Source organism: Mesocricetus auratus, unplaced genomic scaffold (genome assembly GCF_017639785.1).
Source record: "Mesocricetus auratus isolate SY011 unplaced genomic scaffold, BCM_Maur_2.0 Super-Scaffold_4256, whole genome shotgun sequence".
NCBI lineage: Eukaryota > Metazoa > Chordata > Mammalia > Rodentia > Cricetidae > Mesocricetus > Mesocricetus auratus.
In genome coordinates, this window is record NW_024429182.1 from 80,442,606 (window position 1) to 80,469,145 (window position 26,540).

A 26,540-nucleotide genomic window follows, 5' to 3' on the forward strand; every position below is an offset into this window, starting at 1 on the left:
AAGAAGAACAAAGCAGGAACTAGGGGCCAGGAATATCCTTGAAAGGTCAGCCTACCTGTAATAAGCTTCTTTCTCCATCAAGGGTCTACCTCCTAAAAGTTCCATTGCCTCCCCAAATAGTGTCACCAGCTAGGATGCAAGCATTCAAAACACGAGCCTGCAGAGGACACTTCAGTTCAAACCACCTTCCCTATTTCTAGTTCAACCCCAAGACTCTCATACTCAGTAAAGACACAAAGTTTAGCCGCAAGACCTTTCATTACATTTCAGTTTTAGAGTACATGGGGGCTATTTCTAGCTCAAAGTCACACCACTCACAGGGTTTGCATCCTGGGTTGAGGATCACATTTTTATTCATCGTGGACCTCTTTTCTTAGCACCAGTTTCTAAACCATTGCCAGGTATAGGAAGAGAGATTCTCAAAGGCCCCATCATGCAGACATATATTTCTTAAAGATAAAAGCACAACATTTCCAGGTTACCTCTTCCCAGGTGTTTGTGGAATAATTCCAATACTTCAACAGTTTTAATTGGACAAAATCTGCAGTCTGGATTGGAAGAGAAGCAAGTGTGCCCTCTTTTCTAGGAGTCATTTGACTGTGGATCAGATTCCTCTTGGCCTCAGGTTTGGATTCTACTCCCAAGAAGCTCCTGAGGCCCAGCTGTCATGGAGGTTATCCCATTTATTTTTATCTTCTTTCTCCTTGTGACTGGCATCTGGCTGCCACAACACACGAGAGTCATCAGGCTTCTGGATACTCTTCACGCAGTGATCGCCTCAATCGCAGGTCTGGGTTTCACACAGGAAAGAGAAGTTAACACAGACAGACACAGTCCCATCTCACGGGGAAAATCAATGTGGCCAGGAGGACCCCAGCACTTCTCAAGCCTTCCTGCCTGCCCCTTTGTTTAGCTTCTAGATTCTTCCCTTGACCTCCCATTGTTGACTGTTGTCAGTACTGGAGAGGTGGCTCGGTGGTCAAAGTGCCTGCTGTGGAATCATGAGGACCAGAGTCTGAATTCCAGAACCCATGTCCCAAGCCAGGTATCCCACACATGACTGTAAACCCTGCTATGATGAGGACAGAGGCAGGGGGGATCACTGAAGTTTCCTGGTTCCAGGTTCAGGGAGAGCTCCTACCTCAAAGAAATAGGAAGAGAGAGGATACTCAGCTCCCTCTTCTGGTCTTTGTAGCACATACAAGCATGCACACACACACACACACACACACAAGCATGCACACACACACACACACACACACACACACACACAAATATCAAATAACTGGTTTAAAATGTGAGTAGGACTATCTGTTTTCTTCCCAGCATCCATTCTCCTTCTGGCACCAGCCCTGACTTGGCAGGCAGAACTCCTGCTCTCAGTCCCTGTCATCTTCATGGTTGTATCATCAGTACCATAGCTGAAGCACATGACTTGGTTATGGCCAAAGGCACTGTCACATTTTCTTTTCTTTTTCGAGACAGGGTTTCTCTGGAGCTTTTGGAGCCTGTCCTGAAATTTGCTCTGTAGAACAGGCTGACCTCGAATATCTCCTGTCCTGCCTCCTGAGTGCTGGGATTAAAGGCATGTGCCACCACTGCCCTGCTCTGCCACATTTTTATAGTCTGAAAAATGGGTTTCTGGATGGACAACCAGACTGGATGAAGCTGACGTGAAAATTCTAGATTCCCTGACTCCTTCTTACTAGATTGAACCTGAAGAGGTGTGAGATGCTGATGATATTGTTTTGCCGTCATTACAAAGTGGCTGTTTGTGTAGAGAGCTAACAGACAGAAACCAGGTTCTTGTAACATTGCGAGCTTCTGTGTTAGACCAGACCAAAAGCAAATTCATTCGTGGTCAGGCTTGCGACTGAAGAACAACTGCACACCCTCCACCTTGGGCTACGTCTCTGTCCCTGACAGTTCTGGTACGTACCATGAGCAGTATTGAGTTCCTCCAAATGCAAAGGGCTTTGTTGCTGAAAACGAAGCAAACAGACAGGAATGTCACTGGAGGTGGGGATGCAAATACTGAGGTGTTGGTACAGTTAGTACAATCTGTGATTCCACCACTATTTTAAAATCAAGGGGTAATGGTTGAGACCGAGAGTCAGCTTCAGAAATATCCAGGATGTTTAGCTTTTTAGCAACGAATATTGCATTCATTCCACAGATATTTGCTGAGCATTTATGACATGCCAGGTAATGTATTAGTGCCTGGGGTGACAAAGGCACCTGGCTTCTGGGGATTTGAGATGGTAACACTGACAGTATTAATTTACACAAATAGTAAAGTATGCCGTCAATGTTTTGAGTTAAGGAGAGTTTACTTTTTACTGGTGTATTCCAGGAGACCAACAGAAATTGGCCAAAAAATTTTTTATGAGCTTGATAAAAGAATATCTACTAACAACATGATATGGGGGGCAGATGTACATGTCCTTGGGGCACAAATACATAAGATATCTATAATAAATAGGACTAGGGGTGTGGTTCAGGAGGAGACCACTTGTCTGGCATGAAAAAACCTAGAGTTTTGTATCTTCTCTCCAAAACGCTTGTCACAAGGATGCAAGTGTGTGTTCCATGGCCAAAGCAGCTGTGGCCTTACCTCCACCTCTCTCCTTTCCAGGATAAGTGCGCTGGGGTTGGCTCTCTTCTCCATATCCTGTAGCTTGGTGAGTTTTTCTATCAGGAACATCTTATCTTTGCCCTCCTGCCAGGAAGGAAAAATAAAAGCATGGAAGATGCATGCTGATGTAGGGTGTAGAAGGCATGGATAAAAGAGAGTCTCACAAGTGCAAAGATCTGCTATGTCTTCTTCTGATGAAAGAGAAGAAACATTTCAGAGCAAAGCCAATGAGCCCCGGAATTCTCCTGCATTGCCCTAGGTTCCTCTAAGTGACACCTCCTCCCCAGTGGGCTGGAGCAGCGTCTTTGCTAGCTTGGTGCTAGATGCAACTTCCAGCCACTGTCTGGAGGTTTAGGAGGCAGACCTTCAGAAGCCCTGCCTGCAAGCTCCCTGCCTCAGCCCTTATTGTATAAACTAGTCTTGCCTAGGTCTTCCCAGTCCTACTGAGATGCCAAAAGCTTAAGAACTCCATTCCTAAGGACATCAACAATTACTCAGTCATCAAAGTTATATGTGGGCATGTAAGATGGCTCAGCAGGTAAAAGTGTTTGCTACAAAAGCCTAAAGACCTAAGTCCCATCCTTGGAATCCATTGTAGAAGGAGAGAATTGAGTCCTGCAAGTTGTCCTCTAATGTCCTACACATGACAAGGGACACACATGCCTGAACATATATACACACACACACACACACACACACACACACACACACACACATACACACACAGAGAGAGAATATAATAATAACAATAAACAAAATAAAAACAAAAGTTTCTAAGTTATCTATGTTGGCTGAGATCTGTGATTCAACAGTTCAAAGAAGAACAGAGGGAGTGTTCCTTCTCCCAGGAGACTGGATCCCTTCCCCATGGGCACTACAGCAGGAAGATGTGAACTACTCCACCTGTGTGGTGAGTCAGGTGAGCACAGACACTGTCATCCCAGAGTCACACAGGCACAGTCACCCCAGCTTCACATAGGCATGGTTACCCCAATGTCACACATGCATGGTTGTCCCAACTTCATGCCTGTTTCTCCTTAAACTTTGAGCTACAGACTGTAACATCCTGTTTGTAATAATTGTCCCAACAACCATCACTGTATAACTACGGCTCACACTAATATTTCTGTGGCCTCTACTTCAAGACCACTCTCTGCTTCTATATTCATCAACTGGACTTCCCCAAGAAGGAAGGGTCGCCCCCAGGAAAGGTGGCCACAGAACTGTCAGGAGCATGGTTTAACCAGTGGAAGTGGGCTCCTGGGGGTGGGCCTTGAAAGTGGTACCTGCTTCCGGTTCTAGCCCAACTTCTCTGCCCACTGATCTGCCAACATGTGACAGGTCTCTACCACGTGCTCCTGCCTTCATGAACTGCCTGCCTTCCTTACCATGATGGACTGAAACATGAGCCAAAATAAATTCTTCCTCCATCCAGTTGCTTCCTATTAAGTACTGTGTCACAGTGATGAGAGAGGTGGTTAATGCAGAAACCTCAGGAGTTTTTAAAATAATACAAAGATTTGCAGGGATGAAGTGAGAGTATATAAATGTCAATGGTGGTGAAGTGATATCTGTCAGTGAAGTGATCACAAGTGGGTTTCATGCCTAGAACCTATATAAAAAAGACAAGCATCCTTGTGGCATGAGCTTGTGATTCCAATTGGGAGAGAGTGAAGACAGGCAGGTCTCTGGGGCTTGCTGGCCAGCTTGCCTGGCCTTCTTTGTGAGTTCCAGGCCAACAAGAGACCTTGTCTTATTGGTTTTTTTAAAATGTAGACAGAGTCTAATGAATGATACCCAAGGTTGCCCTTTGGCCTTCCACACACATGTGTATACACATACATGTGTACCTGCGCACATAAGTACACACATGCACACACATGTTGGATGATGGGGACTGGAAATTCATTGTACTATTTATTGTCTGTATTTTGGAATATGTTTCAAAATTTTTATTATACTCTGTTGAGAGAAGAGAGGGAAGGAGGGAGGGAGGGAGGGAGGGAGGGAGGGAGGGAGGGAGGGAGGGAGGGAGGGAGGGAGGGAGGAGGCGCAAGAGAGCCTTACATTAATGATCTGTTCATGGAGCAGCCGGATCATGATCTTCCTCCCTTCTGTAATCTGCCAGTAAAGGTAGGTGATGATTCTGGAAGAGAAGAAAATGACAGACACCCTTGACAGTGCTTTGAGGCTCCATGTTTCAGTGGTATACAGAAAGACTGGAATATTTGCTGGCAAATGGTTTTGTTTTGTTTTAGTTTGTTCTGGTTTTTCGAGACAGGGTTTCTCTGTGGTTTTGGAGGCTGTCCTGGAACTAGCTCTTGTAAACCAGGGTGATAGTCTGGCTGACCGCTGAACTCCTGTCTCTGCCTCTGCTAGTGTTGCAGTTACAGATGCGCCCTGCCATATCCAGCTTCTAAACTGGCCTTTGCAGGACCCAGTCCCTAACTTGTGAGGTTGATGCCATCCAGGCCCAGAGTCAGAATGGACTGAAATGGTAGGCTACCCACTTGGTTCCGTTGGTGCTGAAGGATTGCTTAGTTAGGGGCACTTCCCCCGTCGCACACAGTACAAGCGGAGGCAGCAGCAGAGAGGGAGATGAGAAGCCTGGCCGAGGCCAGCTCACCATTCTAAGGTGCCAGTAACAGCTGCTGCTGGAGAGTGGGAAGGGGAACATCATGAAGAGCCAGAGGCCTGGCTTCTAGCCTCTTCCTCACTGTAAGACTGTGCAGCATGGAAGCTGCATCTGGAACCATCCTGTCTCTGACTGGTCACTCTCATCTGCAGAGCACAGACATTGCTCTGTACTCCATGGTTGGCTCCAATGGGCTGAGCCCTTGAGTCCTGTGTCTCTCCACAAGAACAGCCCTTTCGAATGCCATGGGGGCTAAGCTGAGAAATACAGAGCACAGCGAGTTCACCAGTCAGTTCTTCCACACAGGAAAATGAACCCAGTGTTGATGAATCTTCACAAGAAGTCAGAAATAGATATTTTTCAAAATTAAAATGCAATACCCTAAATTTCAATGAAGCCTGGACAAGTTTTATATCTTACTGTTTCTAGAGGAATTTTTTTCTAAGAATCCTTACACATTTTCATTCTTTTAAAAATTTTAATATTTTCCTTTATTCCCAAGTACAGAAGATTAAACCCTGGTTCTTACACATTAGGCTAGTACTCTACCACTAAGGTATATCCCCAGCAAAAAGGAAAAAAGTACAATTTCTTTGCAAAGCATTTTTTGAAAGGCTTAGATAGGAAAACATTAAACAACATTTTACAGAAAAGTTTCTCTTCAAGGGTCGAATTGAGACCATCATGCATTCATTGCTTTGCATTCCTTGTTTTGCTTCCCAAATGAGCATCCTAGGACCATTCTCATCTCAAGTCAATTAAAGGGTCCCCAAGAACTCTTAGCTTCTCCTCCCATTAGTTTCTCTTCAAGGGTCAAATTGAGACCATCGTGCATTCATTGCTTTGCATTCCTTGTTTTGCTTCCCAAATGAGCATCCTAGGACCATTCTCATCTCAAGTCAATGAAAGGGTCTCCAAGAACTCTTAGCTTCTCCTCCCATTAGTTTCTCTTCAAGGGTCGAATTGAGACCATCGTGCATTCATTGCTTTGCATTCCTTGTTTTGCTTCCCAAATGAGCATCCTAGGACCATTCTCATCTCAAGTCAATGAAAGGATCCCCAAGAACTCTTAGCTTCTCCTCCCATTAGTTTCTTTTTTTTTTTTTTTTTTTTTTTTTTTGGTTTTTACGAGACAGGGTTTCTCTGTATTGTTTCGGAGGCTATCGGTCCAGCCCGGCCTCGAACTCACAGAGATCCGCCTGCCTCTGCCTCCCGAGTGCTGGGATTAAAGGCGTGTGCCACCACCGCCCGGCCCCATTAGTTTCTTGAGGAACCCCACTTACAACACAATCAGGGTGAGGATGAAAAAGAAGTGCACGCTTCCGATGAGGTTCTGGTAGATCCAGACGACCCACAGGTAGCCAGGCATTCTGCTTAGGGTGTCGATCCAGCTGTAGATGGACTCAATGAAGGAAGGCAAACCTCGGAAGGGGCCACAGTCTGCTGAAGGTTTCAATCTGCAAACAGGAAACAGAAAACCACCTGCTGCCTGGACTCAGATGCAGGCATTCCAGAATCAAGGAATCCCTTCTGGACTCAGGCTCTAGAAACAGAAAATCTTGCCTGCTCTTTCCACACTCTCCTTCCAAGGGATGAACTCTCACTGTCTGGCCTGGTGTCACTTCCTGTCTGAGGACCGGCTCTTAGAATGCTATCACCTGCCACAGTGACCAATTCAGGATCGAGGCAATGATATAGCAGTATCTTGGGAGTGATCAGAAAGTCTTCCTTGGGGATGTGACTTAAGGCACACTAAGTGGGAGGTTTGTTAGCTATGGAAGCCAGGTGTGACATTGTGATCATGTGCTGTCAGCTCTTACGAATGAGTAGAAACTGGAAGATTAGGAAGAGATAGGACAGGGAGTAGATATGACAAAGGAAGCAAATGGTGCGGCAGGAGAAATGGCTCAGAGGTTCAGAACATTTCCTGCTCTTGTAAGAGGAGCCGGGTTCAGTTCCCAGCACCCACACAGTGACTCACAAGCACCTGTAACAGTTCCAGGGAATATGACCTTCTCTTTTTTTCTCTGCAGGCACCAGGCAAACATATGGTGCACACACATACGTGAAAGAAAGCTCATGCACATAAACTGTTAGCCATGGGATGATGGGTGAATTGTGAACCTGAGAAAGTAAAGGGGTAAGGGACCTGCAGCAGCCAGGGGTGACTGGGATGCTTAGGCCTAGAGCTGACCTTGGAGCTGAGACTCAGAGGGAATGGGGATACTCCTTCAGAGTGAGGGCCCTGACCACAGAGAAAGGGACCTACTGGGGCCTAGACATGGAGCAGAAGCTTTGGGGCTGCAGTGAGGTGGAGCCAAGGCCTCCAGCTCAGTCAGTCAAGTTTCCTTCTCAGTGTGGAAGAAGTTGTCTCTACCCATCTGGGAAGCCTGAACAGTTGGCAGAAATTAGGAAATGGCTCCCAACTATGGTGTAGAATGTATAGAATAAAACCTGGGCAGGATTCATCCCCTCCCTTGGTCCTTGCTGGCTACCCTAGGAACATGGGATGAGCTCTGAATTAAGCATAGTTTTTATTCTGATGTTTGCCATCTGAGAGTCTTATTGGCTCGGGATGGGGGCGGGGGGGGGGGGGGAGACTTCCTTTCCCAGGGCTAGCTAGGAAGCATGGCTTCATGTGAAGACAAGCACCTGATATGGAGCCTGCAGCACAACCACGTCTTAACAGGCTTTCACAGTTGGAACATGTTCCCAGGACCCATCTACCCAAGGTCATGATCTCAACAACCTACAACAGCTCCCAAGACTGCAGAACCTTCGAAAAGACTCAAAGTGGCCAGTTCTAGCCTTGCTACCCTGCCTCATCTGTCCCTTACCACCTGACCACCTCTGCATTTTCCTCATGTGGCTCTGCATTTTCCTCATGTGGCCCTGCTTAGCATGGAGAGTCTTCCTTTCTTGGGAACTGAGTAACCGCAATTGTCTCCATATCTGGAGAATAAAACCCACATTTAAAAACAGACATGTCTCCACCCTGTCACTAACACCTCAGGCAGAGGCCACAGTCCCTACCTCCAGATGGTGATGGCCAGGGTGCACAGCACTCCCGTGAAGGATGGGAAGAAGAGTAAGAAGATGAAGAATGTTATCATCTGCGAGGCCCGCCAGGCCTTGCTTGGAGGTTGGAAGTTCATCATCAGGCTGATCTGAGGAGAGAAAAGGAGCCCTTCCACCTGTGGCCAAGGAGCAGCCCTCAGGCCCCACCATGTGCCAACTCTCCAGCCTTTGATGTACAGCTTCCCGATTTTGGCTTCTGACCCCTCCCCACGCCCCCTTTCCAGCTTGTTTACCCAGCAGGTCATAAGTTAACAAACTTGGGTCCAACTCACATTTTTGACATAGAACATAATGAAGAGAGTGATCATTTGGATAAAGGGCAGCAGAGGGCAGAAGAAAATTCCAAGCCTGTGAGGAAAACAGGAGTGTCAGAGACCTGGGGAAGCACCAGGCATACAGGAGGCAGAGGCATGGGAGAGAATTACACACACACACACACACACATACACACACACACACACACACACCATGGTACCTCAAAACATGACTGGATTTAGAGATAGAGTTGTTAAAACAGTAGTTAAGTTAGAATGGGGAAATCCTAAAGTCTAGAAAGCCTATCTGTTATTTGTGTAGAGACAGAATAAGATACCATGTTTTCAACTGTGCTTATTAACAGTCAGCTCAAAATCCAAGAAAGCAGAATGGTTGAGTCTAGGCAGAATGGTTGACACACACCTTTAATCCCAGCACTTGGGAGGCAGAGGCAGGTGGATCTCTGTGAGTTCAAGGACAACCTGGTTACCTAGTGAGTTCCAGATCAGCCAGGGCTACAAAGTAAGACACTGTCTCAAAAAATAAACAAATAAATCAGAATGATCAGCGTGTGTGTGTGTGTGTGTGTGTGTGTGTGTGTGTACATATACATATGCTTGTATGTGCAAGCTTGTGTGTTTGTGCATTTGTTGGGGAATCAGGTGTGTATGGACACAGTACATATGTGGAGGTCAGAGGAGAACTTCAGGCATTGTCTTCAGATGGACACTTTTTGTTCAAGACAAGATCTCTCATCTGGCTAGTTTTCAACACATCATTCCTTGCTTGCCACTTACATTTCCTTTTGGAATGTCTTCAAATGGTTGGCAGTAGGGGAGCCCAGGCCTTAGATTTGAAAGCTAGGCCAAAGTAAACACTCCTTAAAAGGCTATGTATTATTTTTACCCAGACTGGGTAATTTGCCACCATTATTATTTTTTTCAGTAGAGTTATTGTTTGTTATTCCAGGAATGGATAGGCATAAGCTCCAACAGTGCAGTCTGCTTCCCCGTCTCTCCCTCCTCTGAAGGAGCAGGCTGGCACCTTACATGAACTGGGTTCTTCTCTTTGCGTTCTTTCTTTCCTTTTCTTGCATTTTTCTTTACTTCAGGAAATACTTTCTGCTTTCAGAGTGCTTAGTATGTTCGACAAACACTAATTCTCTTGTGAAGAACTTGCTTTTTTGACAATGATGCCAACTTCACACTGGGCAACTTTTAGGTGCTCCTGCCTTTGCCATGGGAACATTTGTGGGGGCACTCTCTTTTGAAGAGTACATCATAAGGAGACTTGATTGTCACCTTGACACAGCCTGGAGTCATCTGAGAGAAGCCTCAAAGATCTACCTCCATCAATTTGGCCTGTGTGCATGTCTGTGTGTGTGTGTGTGAGCACTATCTTGATTGGCAATTGATGCAGGAGGGCCATCCCACTGCAGGTAGTACCATAAGAGTAGTCTTCACCTTTCATTAAAGAAACTTCCCTTTGCAACAGATGGAGACCACTACAGGAAACCACAATCAAGTTGTGGGGTCCCGTCCCAATGGATACATCTGTAACACTCCCACACCTAACGCTCAGGGTTTGTTGCAGAAGGAGGGCAGAAAGATTGTAACAGCCAGAGGATGGGGGAATTTGCTGTGATATTGTGTCTCCGAGTAATATCGGAAACTACACTGTAAAATCTCACCAATATGGCCACAGAAATGTGAGCTGAACAAAGATGACACCAATGGACATGCCAAACTGTACAGAGAAAATTCCACCAGGTTTCCACCTGACACAAAGAACTAACTATTCATATTTGGTATGTCTCAGTTGTTTACAACCGAGGAAATCTGGGAGCAGGAAAGGTGGCCTTCCCCAGAGAAGAGCACACTGATTTGGTTGTCCAGTGCCAAATGATCAGCCTGGAAAACATACACACAGGTAGTACATACATGTATGCATATAATAACAATTAGTGACAAAAGAGGTGATGAATTTGAAGGAGAGCACGGAAGAGCGTATGGGAGGATCTGGAGGGAGGAAAGGGAAGGAGAAAACAAATTATAATCTCAAAAACAAATAAAAATGAAAAAGAAAGCTAGCTATGCATTGGCCAGTGAGCAAACCGAGCAAACCAGCGCCAAACACATCTTGCATCCTTTCTGCCTCTGGATTTCTTTCCTCAGTAATGGATAGTAATCCAGAAGTGTGAGCCAACGCCCCCTTTTCCTCTCCAGGTTGCTTTTGGTCATGGCGTTTGTCAGCACTACTGAGAACAAGCAAGCATCCACAGCATCGTCCTTCTTCTAGATTGACATATATGTGGTTAGAATAATCCATGTTTCCTAAAAGCCCTAGAGAGTGTGTATTGGGTGCTTCTCAAATCTCTCTGTCATTTAGGCAAATTACCAGAAGATGGCAGCTCCATCCCAAAGGAAGAATTGGGCTACCCTGCTCCCCATTGTGGGGCTTGTTGTTGTTTTTGTCTTTTTGGTTTTGTGTTTTTGTTGTTATTGGATTCCCCTCCCAAAAAACAGGGTCTCAATTTGTAGCCCCAGCTGTCCTGGAATTCACTATGGAGACCAAATTGGCCTTGAACTCACAGAAACCCACCTGCCTCTGCTTCCAGAGTTCTGGGATTAAAGACCTGTGGCAGCTAATCCTGTTTTCAAATCACAAAATAATTTAAGAGTGTTTACAAACAGACCCAGCCATTCTGTTTCTGGGTAGATAGTTGAACAACTGAAAGCAGAATCTCCCAGAGATGTCTGCACACCCATGTTCACAGTGATACTGTTCACAACAGTGGGAAGCCACCAGAATGTTCACAGACAAATGAATGGATAAAGTGTGGTCTGACATGCATGAGGGGCTGAATGTGCTTAAAAAGGAAATTCCATGAGTAAGTGAAATGAGCCAGACACAAATAGACAAGCATTGCCTCCTTTACGGTGTATCTAGGGTAGCCAAAGCATCGAACTAAAAAGTAGAATGCTGGGTGCCAGGGTTGGGGAGAGTGGGGGGTAGGGAGTGGTTTAAATGATGTAGTGTTTTGGATTTTGGAAAATGAAAAAATTCAGAAGATGGGTTACAAAGCCAGGTGATGATTCTTGTTATGTGTTAATGTCTGTTTGAGACTAGGGCTCATTGTTTAGCCCAGGCTAGCCTTGAATTTGTAATCTTCCTGATTCAGTCTTGAAGTGCTGGGATTGCAGGCATGCACCACAATGTCCAACTTTGTTGTACGTATCTGGTGCATGTATGTGTTTGTGGTTGAATATGCACATGTGTGCACATGGGCATGAGGGTCAGGGCTCCATTTGAGGTGTCTCCCTCATTCATTCTCCATCTTATTTTTTATGATAGAGTCTCTCACTGACCTGGGAGTTGGTTATTTGACTAGACTGGCTGACTAGCAATCTCCAGGGCATGATCTTTCTTTCTCCACCTCTCCAGTGTAGGGATGGCAGACACACACTCAGTTTTTATATTGGTACTGGGGATCAAGCTCAGGTCCTCATGCTTGTGAGGCAAGCACTCTACTGACTGAGCCACCTCCCAGCCCAGTTATGCACTGTTAATGAATAATGGTACAAGAGTTCATAGAACGACAGCTGTAGAAACGGTTCTGAGCCAGACACCCAGTGAGCAGACATATCTTTTTCCTTTAATCTTCCAAATCTCCTGAAGCAGGAACTATTATCTCAACCCTTTACCCTCACCGAAGGTGTCCTGGTTGTTGAAATAATGTGGTGGGTGACCTTTGAAGTCAGCCTGTGGCCTGGCAGTGGAGACTCATCACCACTTAAATACCAAAGAAAAGTCCTCCCTTGCTGGAACATCTGTTCAAAGACAGTTATTGTCAGACAACCAGACCACCTGGAACAATTTTCATGAGACAAAATAATGAGGCACTTGGAAGTTGCCTGGCCTGCTGGAGTTTGCAAAGCTTTGTTCATCTACTGTCAAATTTCATCTTCAATGTAATTTGAAAGCAGCTACTATTATATGCAAGTTCTAGGAAACTGAGGCTCTGAGAAGTCAGGGACCTCAGTGAGTGGCAGGGTTAGCCCCAGAACCCAGGTTTATTCAACTCCTAATGCATTGCTTTGAAATGAGCAGTTTCCCAACAGATAGAACCCGGGAACTTGATATGACACACAAAGCTCTGGCATTGACTCTATCATGTTACAGTAAGGAAGGAAAGAATTGCATGGGCAGGTCTAAGGTTCTAAGTGAACCTGTAAGAAAGGATGGATGTCAAGGACTAGGGTGGGATATCTCAGTGGTGAAACACTTGCCATGTCCTTATTGTGCATGAGAACCCAGGTTTGTTCCCCAGTACCACCACAAAAATAAAGCAAAATGAAATTCCGTGGTAGAACTAGATGACCATTCTAGCCATCCTGAAAAACAAGGGGGGGGGACGAAAGGAGGGAAGAACGGAGGAAAGAAACAAGGGAGAAAGAGAGGAAGGGCAAGAGGAAGGAGGGAGAGAGGGAGGAAGAAACGGAAGGAGGAAAGGAGGAAGAGAGAGACAGGGAATTCTACATGACCTCCTGTGTTTTAAGGACTGGTGATTGGACTGCGCATGGCAATGCACACCTAATCTCAGCACTTAAGAGGCAGAGGCAGGTGGATTGATGTGAGTTCCAGGTCAGCCTGGTTTACATAGTGATTTCTAGGTCAGCCAGGGCTACACAGGGCTACAGTTTTCTAAGCTGCCTCAAACAAAGAAACAAAAAACATAGGGTTGGAGAACTGGCTCAGTGATTAAGAATACTGACTGCTCTTTCAGAGGACCCTGGTTCAACTCCCAGCACCTACACGCCTGCTGGTAACCATCTATCACTCCAGCTCCAGGGCATCTGGTGCCCTCTTCTGACCTCAGTGGGTAAGGCACACACGTGATGCACAGACATACATACAGGAAAAACACCTATACACATAAAATAAAATAAAATAATAAAAAGTATTGGCGATTGTATTACTCACTTGGAATACTATGACAAAACACCTTTGGCTAGTCGACTTTAGTCCAAGATTGAGTGGTTGGCAGATTCAGTGTCTGGTGAAGCTCACTTCCTGGTTCATGAACGAAACCTTCTCACTATCCTAACACGGTAGAAGGGTCCAGATGCCTCTCTTGGCCCTCTTTTATAAGGGGACTAATCCCACTAATGGTGGTTCCACTTTAAGATCAAATCTTCCCCTAATACTATCACATTGGTTGGTGATTCTGTTTCAGTCTGTAAATTGCATGGAGCTAGGGTCACAGCTTAATTGGTAAAGTGCCTGTCTTGTTAAATATGAGAACCTGTGTTCAATCATTAGAGCCTAAAGTTTAAAAGCCAAGCATGGTGGCTTGTGCTATAATGCTAGACCTGGTAGGCAGAGTCAAGGGTTCACAGGGGCTCTCTGGCCTGCTTAGCCTACTAGGTGAGTTCCAGAGACTAACCCTGCCTAAAAAAGGAAAGAAACATTTTAAAGAATGAACAGTTTTAAAGAATGAGGCACAGCACAATTGTTTTCTGGACTCCATATGTGTGTGCATGCACACACGAACAAGTTCACACACTTGTGTACACACACACACACACACACACATAAAGCATTTCAGGTAGATCTAACACTCAACACTGTAAGGGGTAATCCAGAGAGTTGGGAAGAGTACTTGGCAGGGCTGGAAGGGGTAGGCGTGAGATGGGGTGGGAAACAAACCAAGCCTGTGGCTGCCTATGGTCTGTGGGTCTCCAGGTTGCTACCTTGCCCTAAGATGACTCTTGTCCGACATTATCAAGGACTCCTGAAGGCAAAGACTGTTCTAGAACACATGCTAATGTCTTAGCTTTCAGACTAGCTATGCTTGCTATCACCCACACAGATTTTGTTTGTTTTGTTTTACGAGACAGGGTTTCTCTGTATTGTTTTGGAGGCTGTCGGTTCAGCCTTGCCTGGAACTCACAGAGATCCGCCTGCCTCTGCCTCCCGAGTGCTGGGATTAAAGATGTGCGCCACCACCACCCGGCCAGATTTTTTTTTTTTTTTGCTTTGTTTTGTTTTTTAAAAATAGGATTTCCCTGTGTAGCCCTGGCTATCCTGGAACTAGCTCTGTAGACCAGGCTGGCCTCCAGTGCTGAAATTAAAGGTGTGTGCCACTATGCCTGGTCACCTCTGCAAGATTTTTAAACAATAGATCAGGGACCTACAACCAAAACTCCCAAATCCAGTCCCAGATGGAAACTTACCAGGGGCACTCTGTTGCACTGAAAAACTTACCAGGTCAGAGTTTGTGCGTAGATCAGTTCTAGGACATTCCTGGCAATGTCAAACTCCTGTAGGCTGAGACTTGTGATGAATTTCGTCCCAATGAGCCTGTGAAGATGTATTGCATTTAGTACTCCAATGCCAACTCAGAGCACCCCACCAGGCAGTACCAATGGCAGCAGAGACCCCCAGTGGCTAAGAATGAAGCTGCAGGGCCTAGAGCAATGGCTGAAGAAGCCTGAGTACACTGCAAGTTCTCCAGGAGCTGAAGGAACGGGCGAGACCTGGGATTAAAGCAATGTAGCCAAGTAGGGAACTACTGTGAAGACTGTAAACAGTTCTAGAGGACATTGGCTGCCCTCATTATTTAAATTACCCAGCCTACTTTCTGGATTCCCCAGCCTACTTTCTGGTTCAACCCATTCTTTGTTTATTACTTTTTTTTTCATGAAGCAAACAAGCAGAGCACCTCCCAACCCAAATGCATTTTTAAAAACTGTTTTTTGGTGCTGAGGATGGAGCCTGGGGACTTACATATGCTAAGAGTGCACTTTACCCCTGAGCCAACTAAGCCACATGTATGTTTACTGTGATGGTCCCTGTTCCTAAAGAAGAAAACAAGCTCTCTATATACTTTGGGGAAACTTTATTTCTCTTTTTTCTTTCTTTTTTTTTTTTTTTTTTTTTTTTTTTTTTTTGGTTTTTAGAGACAGGGTTTCTCTGTGGCTTTGGAGGCTGTCCTGGAACTCACTCTGTAGACCAGGCTGGCCTCGAACTCACAGAGATCCACCTGCCTCTGCCTTCCAAGTGCTGGGATTAAAGGCATGCGCCACCAACGCCCGGCCTTTTCTTGTTTTCTTAAATATTATTTTTGCTAATTCTTTGAGAATATCTCACAATGCCTTTTGATCATATTCACCCCACCCCTCCCACATCCACCCTCTCCACCATCACGTCCCTACCCACCCAACTATGAATTCTCTCTTGCAGTCAAGTCCAGTGTGTGTTGCTCTTGGAAGTAGAGCCTGCCCTGGTGTGTGGTTGACCTGTCAGGGCTTCCATCATTCTTTAATGGCACTTTCTTTTCTCTTCTCTTATTATTATTGGTTTGACTCTTCGTTGATGTGTCTGATATGTGCATACATGTATCTGTACATTCATGGGGGTACACTTGTGGCACAGTGTGCATATGGAAACCACAGGACCATCTTGGTATTAGTTCTCCTATTCTACCTTGTTTGAGACAGAGTCTTTTGGTGAGCTGCTTTTGGGAGCTTCTCCTGTCTCCCATTAGGAGCACTGGGATTATGGGTGTGCTACCACAACTGGCTTTATGTGGGCTCTGGGGATTCTAATGCGGGTCCTCATGCTTGTGTGATAAACACTCCACTCATTGAGACATCTCCTCTGCCAGGTTTCCATCTCCTCCAAATTTCTGTTAACAAAAATGCTTCTCCCCTTTACAGTCAGGCTGTGGACAGAAGCTGGAACAAACGCAAGTTTGGACAGAGTAAATTTTGGCATTCAGTCTCCCCATGGAGAAAATCTGGCTTGATACCATAGCATCTCTAGGTGTTGCTCTCAGTAAAAGCAACACCTAGAAAGAAGAGGTGCACATCAAGCCACTATAAAGTGAGTGAAATAAAAACAGAATAGAACCTCCACAGGAGTAGGGTACGGCTCAGTAGTGGGGTGCTTACTTAGTACAAAGAGGATGTGTCTCTCCCTACCCCAGCACTGCAAAAAATAAAAATAAAAAGTAACCAAGCCTGGCCACTAGTCACAGTGTCTCTGTCCTGTACATCTGCACCTAAAATAAAGACCACGGTCTGTTGCAAAAAAGCATCGTCTGAAAAGATCCCACTAACCTTAAACAAGAATCCTGTGTTCCATGCAGCAAAACCATTTAGTTGCTCTTTTTGGAGACTAGAGTATGATATAGTATGTATACATGTAATAATGTGTATGTAGAGAAATTGGAAGTGGGGGAGGGCCAATCTGGGTGTGGTGGTACACATCACAGCACTTGGAGGCTAAGGCAGGAGGTTTGCTACGAGTTCAAGGTTGGCCTGTGCTATGTAGCAAGTCTCTGTCTCAAAAGGAACAAATAAACAAGCAACAAAAACACCTACAAATATGGAGGGATACACAAATATGTGTGTACATATATATGTATATATATGGTTTTATTTATATTAAAACCATCTATTGCTGGGCATTGGTGGCGCATGCCTCTAGTCCCAGCACTTGGGAGGCAGAGTCAGGCAAATCTGTGAGTTCGAGGCCAGCTTGGTCTACAGAGAGAGTTCCAGGACAACCTCCAAAACAATACAGGGAAACCCTGTCTCGAAAACACAAACACAAAAACAAAAAACCATCTACTGTAGACAAGGATTTTAGCATGGGCTGGAGATGTGGCTTGGCTGTTAAGAGCTCTGGCTCTTACTGCAGAAGATCCAAGTTCAGTTCCCAGGACCCTCACTGAGTGGCTCACAACTGCCTGTTAATTCCAGTTCCAGGGGATTTGATGTTCTCTTTGGATGCTTGCATGCACAGGTGCTCATGGTGCACATAAACTCACACATATATGTGCACACAAATAAACAAATAAATAAAGATAGATGATAACAGAAATTTTAAAAATCTTTAAAAATAATACGTGTGTGGTTGGAGACCCAGCTCAGTGGGGGAGGTGATTGCCCAGCGCATCCGAAGCCCTAGGTTCCAGTCCCATGTCACAGACAACAGAGAATGAGAGAAAGGGAGAGACAGATTCCAAGTGGCTCAGTTTCTGATTTATTTCTGGGATTTTATTTGTTTGTTTGTTTGTTTATTTATTTTGGTTTTTCAAGATAGGGTTTCTCTGTGGCTTTGGAGGCTGTCCCAGAACTAGCTTGCTTTTGTAGACCAGGCTGGTCTCAAACTCACAGAGATCCGCCTTCCTCTGCCTCCCGAGTGCTGGGATTAAAGGCGAGCGCCACCAACACCTGGCTTATTTCTGTGGTTTCTGTTGGGTTGGGTCAGCCTAAGCCCAGTGAACTCTCAGGTTCAGGTGGAATGTAGTTAAGTTAGAAAAGAACAACACCCTGTAGGACAATGGGCAGATTAGACACACACAGCAGACGTGGCTGGAGCCAGGAATCGGTCTCAGGTTACAGAGCCACTTACAACTGAAGAATGCTTACCTCCTTAGGAACTCCCCGAGTAAGGAATCAGCCAAGGAGAACACGAAGTCCATGAGAAGAAGCCTGTAGATGTCCTGACCAATGAGGGTCTCCCAGCACTGGAAGGCAGACATGAGTCAGGGTCAGGCAGGGCTGGTGACCCTACTCAGAGTTTATGTGGGCACAATTTGACCATACCCTGTGTACCCAGAAAAGCAGACTTAATTTGTAAAAACAGCCATTGAATGTGTGTGTGTGTGTGTGTGTGTGTGTGTGTGCGCGTGCGCGCGCACCTGCTCTCTTTTCTGTGGATCTTTCTACCACAAGGCTTATTGCTCACATGTACAAAAATCTTCTCTCACAACCTCTACTTCTAAGATATTTCATCTCTGCCCTGTCCCTTCTAGACTCCATTTCCATATCAGGACTAAGAATTTTCCTCAGTAAGAAGGAGGGCTAACAATATTCCCCCTCTTTCTATTTGACTTCTTCATCGTATAAACATACATTGGAAAGATACAAGCATAGGTGGATAAGTGGATAGGTGAATGGATGGATGAGTTTTAGGGGAATAGATGATAGTTGAATGACTGGATTAACGAATGGGAGAATGGATACACAAATAAATGAATAGATGGACAGAAGAATAAATGTGTAGCTATAACATGATATGTTCTCTAACACTCTAACTTGGAAAGCTGGTTTTGAATATCTTTGATGACTGGGATTCAGCGAAGATACCGTGTTATGACAAATAATTTGAATGCAGACATAGTGATGTTATTTTGGCCAGTATGGTCCCTTGGGGACCCAGTGTGCCCAAGCACTTGAAGTGGAGTCAAAAAAATAAGGGATCTCTTACTCATACACTGGAAAGTGTATGATACAGAGGTTTTGTTTTGTTTTTGTCAGGGGAAGCTAGTAGTAGAATCAAGGTATTCCAAGGAGAGGGCCTTGGAACCAAGGAGGTTATCTCTTTTGAGGTCTTCTGGGGCACCACTGTCAGAGTGCAGGGACCAGAAACCCATGATCTGAGGCAAGAGAAGGTTAAAGCCATGTTGAGTGTGGGAGAGGTAGAGACAGTCAGGGTTAGGATGTGTGTAGATGAGCTACATGTCTGCATATCAGCAGAGCCCAGTGTCTGTCAAAGCTCAAGAAGGATCTGTGCTTATCCTCAGGCTATTTGGACAGATTAGCCTCAGAATTGCTGTCAACTGTATGCCCACCATAGGCTGGTCCCAGCTGACATTGAATAGTGCCCATCCTACAGATACAAAGACTGAAGCTAAAGAGATTGGGTGTATTTGATTGACATCTCAGCATTTCCACGAAGCCCTCCTGCTTTAAGCTGCTTTCCAGATGAACTTCTTTCCTCCCCCTTCCCAAAAGGAAGTGTGATGGCTGTCAGGGGACTAAAGCCCAAGAAAGAAACTCAAGGCAGAACAGCACATAAATCTCACCTCTTCGCCAGACAGGGCCACGATGTTGAGCCAATAGTAACAAAGAATTCCAATGATGGAGATCTTCAGAAGAATGTTTCTAAGTAACAGAAAAGGAAATGGTTCTGGTCACTCTCATTGGGAGTCTCCCTGTGCTGTTGGTCATTGTTCCCTGTAGACATGCAGTAGGACAGGCATTTCTGTCTCCCTTCTGAGGCTGGATACACCCATAGGATGAGTTCTAGCAGGTGAACTATGAGCAGATGTGTCATGTGTCAGTTCTAGCCTTGAGCACAGCATGTCACTCTGAGATCTTCCAGAACTCACTGACCTTCTTTGCAAGGGCAGTCAGCAATACCTCAGATGTGTGTTGATGCCTCAGCATGGGTTCTTTGGTGACTAACAGGCATACAACCTTCTTTCCAGTCTACAGTGTAAGTGCAACACTGGCAAGAAGTAAACCTTTGTGTCCATGTCACTGAGACTTAGGGAGGATTGCTACCGCAGCAAAAACTTAATCCATTGTGACTAATAATTCTCTTCTGTTGACCCTGCAAATGAACAAGCTTTTCTCTCAATTAAAGCCCATTATAGTAATACGAAATGTGCTTAATATTTATTTATTGAATGCTTACCCAGGATGCTCTACTGTGTCCCACATTAAACCATCTCTCTTAACCTTAATAACTCTATCACAGGTGGCATGTTACACCTATCTTACCCAAGCTTCAAGTAGGACAGCGATCCTTGATATTAACTTCCCAATGCATACCTCATGTATTAGTTAATTTTGTCATTGCTGTGACCAAATCCTCGATGAAAAGTTGGTGAAAGCATTTCTGTTTTGTTTTGTTAGCTCACAGCTTGAGGGTAAAGCCCCTCATGTAAGGGCAGACATGGCAGCAGGAACATAAGCAGTTGGTCACATTGCATACACAATTAGGAAGCAAAGAGAGATGTATCCCTGATCCTGGCCAACAGGCCTGGTGCTGTTCATGGCTAGAGTGTGTCTTCACACTTCAACTAACCCAGTCTAGAAACTTCCAGACGTGCCCAGAGATTTGTCTGTTAAATGATTACAGAGCCCATCGGGTTGACAATCGACATTAGCCATCACACCTAAGTGGAACCCCGGCCTGATGGGTGGATTGGGAGGAATAATGATGGCACAAGAATCATCATGGTTAGAATTTTTCATAATATAAATTGAAAATAATTGACTCACTGATTTATTAATTCATTCATTCACTAATTATTCTTGATCATCTATAATATCCCAGGTACTTCGAGCAAGAAAATAATTTTCCCTTAGATGTACATATGTGAGTGTGTGACATGCACATGCACACATACTTCTGGGGGAGACAATAAATAAAATGCTAAGAAGTGGAAGGAAATTATAATATAAGGAATAAGAGTGATAGGGAAATTATAATGTAAGGAATAAGAGTGGTCAGGAAGACACCATGAAAGGACAACATTGAGCAGAAGCCTAAATGAAGTCAGGAAGCAAGCCCCAGGGCCATATGTAGGAAGTCTTTCAGGCAAAGGGAACAGTCAGAGCAGAGGCAGGTATGGAGTTAGACATGTCTGAGAACACCCAGCAGGCCAGTGAGGGGGCATGGAGAAGTGAAAGACAGAAAATGAGGCTGGCATATGGGCCTAGGGTCAGAGTTCTGAGGCCACAGTGAAGAAGGACCCTGGAGGTGATCTGTGAGGACATTTTATGCATTGTGAAGATACACAGTTAAAGTCAGGAGTTAGCAAGCAAATCAGCCAGGAAGAGGCTGCAAGGACAGAAACTGGGTAGCTTTGGTTGTTTATCAAACTTTGGCCACATTCCTTGTACGTAGGAATGGGCATCACCAAGGGGTGTCACCTTTGAGCCAAGGAGACACCAAGAGCATCCTTCCTTCTGTTTTGATGGATGAATTACAGAAAAGTGCCTTCTCCTGTGTGAGGCAGTGGGTACCAGGGGTCCTGAAGAACCCTTGCACAGTGCTGTCCATCTCTTCGTGACACTTGAGAATCAGGTTAATCCCCAGGCTAGCAGCCATTGAGAAAGGTAAACCACCACCTAGTAAAAAAGCACTCATACTCCATAATCATATTTTTCCAGGGTTATTTGAAGGCTGTTATGTTGGATAGTTTTATATCAATGTGATACAAGCTAAAGTCATCTGAAATTATGGAATCTTAATTTTAAAAAATGCCTCCATAAGAATGGACTGCAGGCAAGCCTGTAGGGTATTTTCTTAATTAGTGATTGATGGGGGAAAGCACAGACCAATGTAGGTGGGACCACACCTGGGGGTGGGTGATGGTCCAGGGTTCTATAAGGAAGCAGGCTCAGCAAGCCATGGAGATCAAGGGAATAAGAAGTACCCCTTCCACAGCCTCTGTATCAGCTCCTGCCTCCAAGTTCCTGCCCTGTTTGAGTTCCTATCTTGACTTTCTTCAGTGATGAACAGCGATGTGGAAGGTTAAGTCTTTCCTCCCCAACTTGCTTTTGACCATGGTGTTTCATCACAGCAATAGAAACCCTATCGAAGACAACTGTTAACTCGCCATATGACACACTTCATTCCGTGAATGCCTTTCTTCAGGAAAGGAACATAGACATTTGAATGCAACTCCTTCTAGCTCCCAGAAATGAGCTAAAAGTGGGTGTAACACACCTACCGGATCAGGAGGACGTAGACTTCCTGTCTTGGTACTTCGTACCTCTCCACTAGGCGGAACATGGAGTAGAAGCGAGGCACGGCCAGGTTGATGCAGGACACAACGAATGGCAGTAACAGCACCGCCCCAGGGTTCCTGTGTGTCTTCAAGAACTGCGGGGTTGGAGGATAAGCTGAGGTCCATGGAGTCGTGGACCCTCTCTGCATACTCAGAAGGTCTCAAATAAAGAGCTCCCCTCCCCAGCTCCTCTGGAGCATACTGAATCTCAGAGAGGTAAATACATTTTCCCAGGGTCACCCAGCAAGGAAGCATTGGATCAGAACAGTGCTAGTTAGCTTGTTTTGTTTTGTTTTTGTCATCTTGATACAGATACAACCAAGAGTCAAGTGCCAAGGGGAAACCTTAGCTAAGGAACTGCCTAGACCATACTGGCCTCTGGGTATATTTGTATATTCGTGGGGTATTGTGTTGACTGACAATTGAATCAGGAGGGCCAAGCTTACGGTTGGCAGCACTAGCCCTGGACAGATGTTCCTGGGCTGTATAAGAAAGCTAGCTGACCACGAGCCTATGAGGGGACCAGCAAACAGTGTTTACCCATGTCCTGCCTCCAGGTTCTTGCTTAAGTTCTTGCCCTGACTCCCCCAGTGTCCGACTGTGACCTGGAAGTGTAAACCAAATAAGCCCTTTTCTCTCCAGGTTGGTTTTGGTCCGAGTGTTTTATCGAACCAACACAGTGAGACTAGGACAGTAATCTAAACTCAAAACAGCTCTGCTGGGACTTGGTTCTCCTTACCAAGATGCCTTGGGTTAGGATATTGAGTTCTCTTGTTGTGGAAACAAAATCTATTTTAGCCATGGTACAAGGGAACTAAACACCATGGGATTTTCCCCACTACTCTAGTATTAGTTTTAGTATTAGTATTAGTATTAGTATTAGTATTAGTATTAGTGGGTGAGACAAGGTCTCATTATGTATCCTTGACTATCCTTAGAACTTATTCTGTAGATCAGTCTCAAAGAGATCTCCCTGCTTCTGCCTTCCTAGTGTTGGGATTAAAGGCCATATGCCTCCATGCCTGACCCCCATTATTTATTTATGTATTTATTTATTTAAACTAAAATATAACTACATCACTTTCTCCCTTCCCTTTACTCTTTCTCATTCCTCTCCCATGTATACCCTACTCTGCTCTCTTTCAAATTCATGGCCTTTTAAAAATTGTTGTTATACATATTACATGCATATATACTCAAAAATATATCAATTCAACCTGCTCAGGCTGTATAATGTTACTTGTATGTGTATGATTTCAGGTCTGACTGTTCCTGCTATTCTTGCACAACCTGGGGCAGGTTCACCAGGCCTTCTTTGTGCTAAGAACTGAACTGGGGAAGAGGCTAGCCTATGTAGTGCCTTTACATGTGGATGCAGCCCCCTGGTAGGTACCTCATATGCAGGTAGAGGGCCCTCTGTCAGGCATTTTTTTTCTTGGAGTGGTTCCTGTGGGTGGATTTGGTGTTTCATATTTTATTCTCCTTCTTCTGAGGCCTGACCCCACCTGTATCCACTTCTAGAGGCCTGGAAAGAACCTCTTGCCCCTTGGTATGTCTTTGGAATCCTTGTATCATAGGCAGGATGTAAAGTTACAGGCCTGAGTGTTTAAATACTTGGTCTCCAGCTAGTAGCTCAGTTTTGGGAGGCTGTGGGACCTTGGGACATGAAGCATGGCTGGAGAAAATGCATCACAGAAGGACAGTTTTTGAAGGGCAAAGCCCAGCCTCCGGTGCCTCCCACAATATTCTCTGCATCTTGACCTATAGAGACAGTTCACCCACTCCCATCTACACTAGCCATACCCAGCCACCATGTCTTCCTCTCGAAGATGAACTGGCATCCCCTAAAATTGTGAGCCAAGGTAGCTCCTTCCTCCTTGGCACTGCTTCTGGCAGAGCATTGAGGAAATTAAGTGACATGTCTTGGTTCTGATGCTTCCTCTCTGTCCCATCTCGGAGGGGGAACCTGGGTGATTGGCATCTCTGAGCCAGGGAAGCATCCCTCAAGCCACAGAGACTCATTAGAATCCAGAGATGAGAAAAGGCCACGCCTACCCATGGAAGCCATGGTTACCAGTGATTGACAGCCACCGGATTTATGCCAGCTGTTGGTCCTGCTCAGCCCAGAGCAGGTGCGTGGACCAGGGAATGGTCCTAGGACATCTGTCTCTCACTAGCTACCCTGCACTTCAGGGCAAATGCAAGAGGTAAAGACTTTACACCTGCAGATGCCCAGCCACAGCTTCCACCCCATGCGGTCAAGGGCAGACCTCTAAAAGCTATGACTCAGTTTTCCATCTTTAAACTCAGACTTTAACATGGCCAGTCGCAACCTTTCAAGTTTGTGTAATCCCATACTCATTGTTTTTAGACCAGAGGTAAGGCCAAGAAAGATGAAGCCATGCGGGGAAGTTCATCTGTCTGTCAGACTTACTGAGCATTTACTCTGTCAGGGGTCACGGGGCCTGGGGACAGAATAATAAAGAATGCTGAGTGTCTATAAACTCAGCACTTGGGAGACCAAAGCAGGAAGACCAGGAGTTCAAGGCTAGCCTCCGTTGTATAACAAGACTTTATCTCAAAAAAAATAAATAAATAAAAAGCAGAAATGAGAATCGGATCCCAGGTCTCTGCCAAAGTCCCATCTCCACAGGAGCCTAGTGCGCCTTGTCCAGTGATGTCATGACATGCCTGGGGACTCCTAAGTGCAGATCTGAGTCTGTGGTCATGGGGAGAGGGGCGGTTCTGTGGTTTGAGGCAAGCCTCTGTGGGTGCGGCTGCTGCCACCCATGGGGCCCAGCTGGAGGCCTCAGTTCTGCACCTGTCCCAGCAGCAACCCACTCTGCCCCAGCTCTCTCTGCTCTGGTCCTCAGGGTTGCTTACCTCAGAGTTGTACTCTGCCATGTAGTACACAGCTGCACAGCAGGCTGCAGCCACTCCGGTAGAGACAAGCCAGGCGGCTACGTGAGCAGAAAATCGGGTCAGCTGCTGGTTGAGTGTGAGCCTGTCATTCTCCTGGCGGATCTCAGACAGGTTCTCCTGCAAGTGTCAGACAGTCAAGTGGACCCACTGTCAGCAGAGATCCCCAGGATCATGTGGTCAGTCCAGACCACACAGGAGCTGGAGGGGAATTCTGTGATCAAGGTGAATCATGGGAGATGAAGGGAGAATCTCTCTATCTCCATCTTAAGGGACCAGAGAGACACAATACACAATAGACCAGCGTTTTCTGCTTTACTTCCCCCCTCTAATCCTCCCTCCCTCCTTCTCTCCCTCCCTCCCTCCCTCCCTCCCTCCTTCCCTCCCTCCCTCCCTCCCTCCCTCCCTCCCTCCCTCATCACTCCCTTCCTGCCTTCCTTCTCTTTTATCTTTGCATGTGGGAAAAACAAAGGTCTTACTGTGTAGCCTAGCCTGCCCTTACACACACAACCCTCCAGTCTCTGCCACCCCAGGATGGCAGGTGTACAACAGTGCACCACAACAGAACACTCAGCAGGAGACTTTTCTTGATGAACAAGGCCAAGTATCACATGGAGGAAAAAGTCAAAGCTGTCCTCAAAGTCCTTTTATGGATAATTTATAAATACTGCTCACTCTTTTGGGGGGGGATGGGCTTTGTTGTTGTTTTTCATTTGTTTTGTTTTTGAGACAGTGTCTTACTTTGTAGTCCTGGCTGACCTGGAACTCACTATGTAGATCAGGCTGCCCTCAAGATCCAACATCTGCTTCTCAAGTGCTGGGACGAAAGGCATGAGCTACCACACCTGATTGCTTCGCTTGAGCCGGTAATTCCCCTTCTCTGAGTAAAATTAACTTGTCTCTGGATAGACTAGGGCAGCTTAGCATCTGCGTCTGGGGCAAAGACTGTCCTTTCCTTGTATATGAGGTACTTCATGGCATGCCAGACTTCTAGATACCACTGCACCTTTTCCTAATCGTAGCAACTGATAAAGGTCTTTAGAGATAGCCCACTGTCCCTGCAGTTGCTCCAGATGGAAAACCACTGCTCTAGGGTAGAATTTTCAGTGTGGAGGTGTGAGCTCAAGAAGTGGCTATGTTTTCAAAGGAATTAGAAGCTGACCTCAGTGAAGGCTGAGCCAATCACAAAGCCTGACATGGATGGAGAGTCCATTTCCCCCATGCACTGGCTGGCACTTGGTATTACCCATAACTTAGTATTTTGCAGACAAGTCCAAGAGTGAAGGAAAAGGTCTATAATCTCAGCATCCAGGAGCCTAAGACAGGAAGATCTCAAATTCCAGGTCAGCTTGTGATGCATATGAAACCCTCCCTCCTTTCATCCCTCCCTCCCCTCTCTTTCTCTCCCTTGGTTTTTTTTT

At 45.6% G+C, this 26,540-nt stretch overlaps 1 protein-coding gene across 6 annotated transcripts in view; it reads right to left on the reverse strand.

The window, feature by feature from the left end:
* Window positions 1-322: 322 nt before the first annotated feature.
* The window catches only part of Tmc5 (transmembrane channel like 5), a 78,364-nt gene continuing 52,146 nt past the window's right edge, over window positions 323-26,540 (reverse strand). For all 6 annotated transcript variants that reach the window (XM_040755718.1, XM_021230425.2, XM_040755725.1 and 3 more), the window contains 12 exons: window positions 25,084-25,239; window positions 22,144-22,295; window positions 19,483-19,561; window positions 18,044-18,141; window positions 14,871-14,966; window positions 8,621-8,696; window positions 8,304-8,437; window positions 6,554-6,727; window positions 4,703-4,781; window positions 2,615-2,719; window positions 1,940-1,982; window positions 323-790 (listed from right to left, as the gene is read on the reverse strand). In XM_040755718.1, coding sequence (XP_040611652.1) covers window positions 744-790; window positions 1,940-1,982; window positions 2,615-2,719; window positions 4,703-4,781; window positions 6,554-6,727; window positions 8,304-8,437; window positions 8,621-8,696; window positions 14,871-14,966; window positions 18,044-18,141; window positions 19,483-19,561; window positions 22,144-22,295; window positions 25,084-25,239 — 1,239 coding nt within the window. In that variant the 3' untranslated portion in view covers window positions 323-743. The remainder of the gene's footprint in view (window positions 791-1,939; window positions 1,983-2,614; window positions 2,720-4,702; window positions 4,782-6,553; window positions 6,728-8,303; window positions 8,438-8,620; window positions 8,697-14,870; window positions 14,967-18,043; window positions 18,142-19,482; window positions 19,562-22,143; window positions 22,296-25,083; window positions 25,240-26,540) is intronic.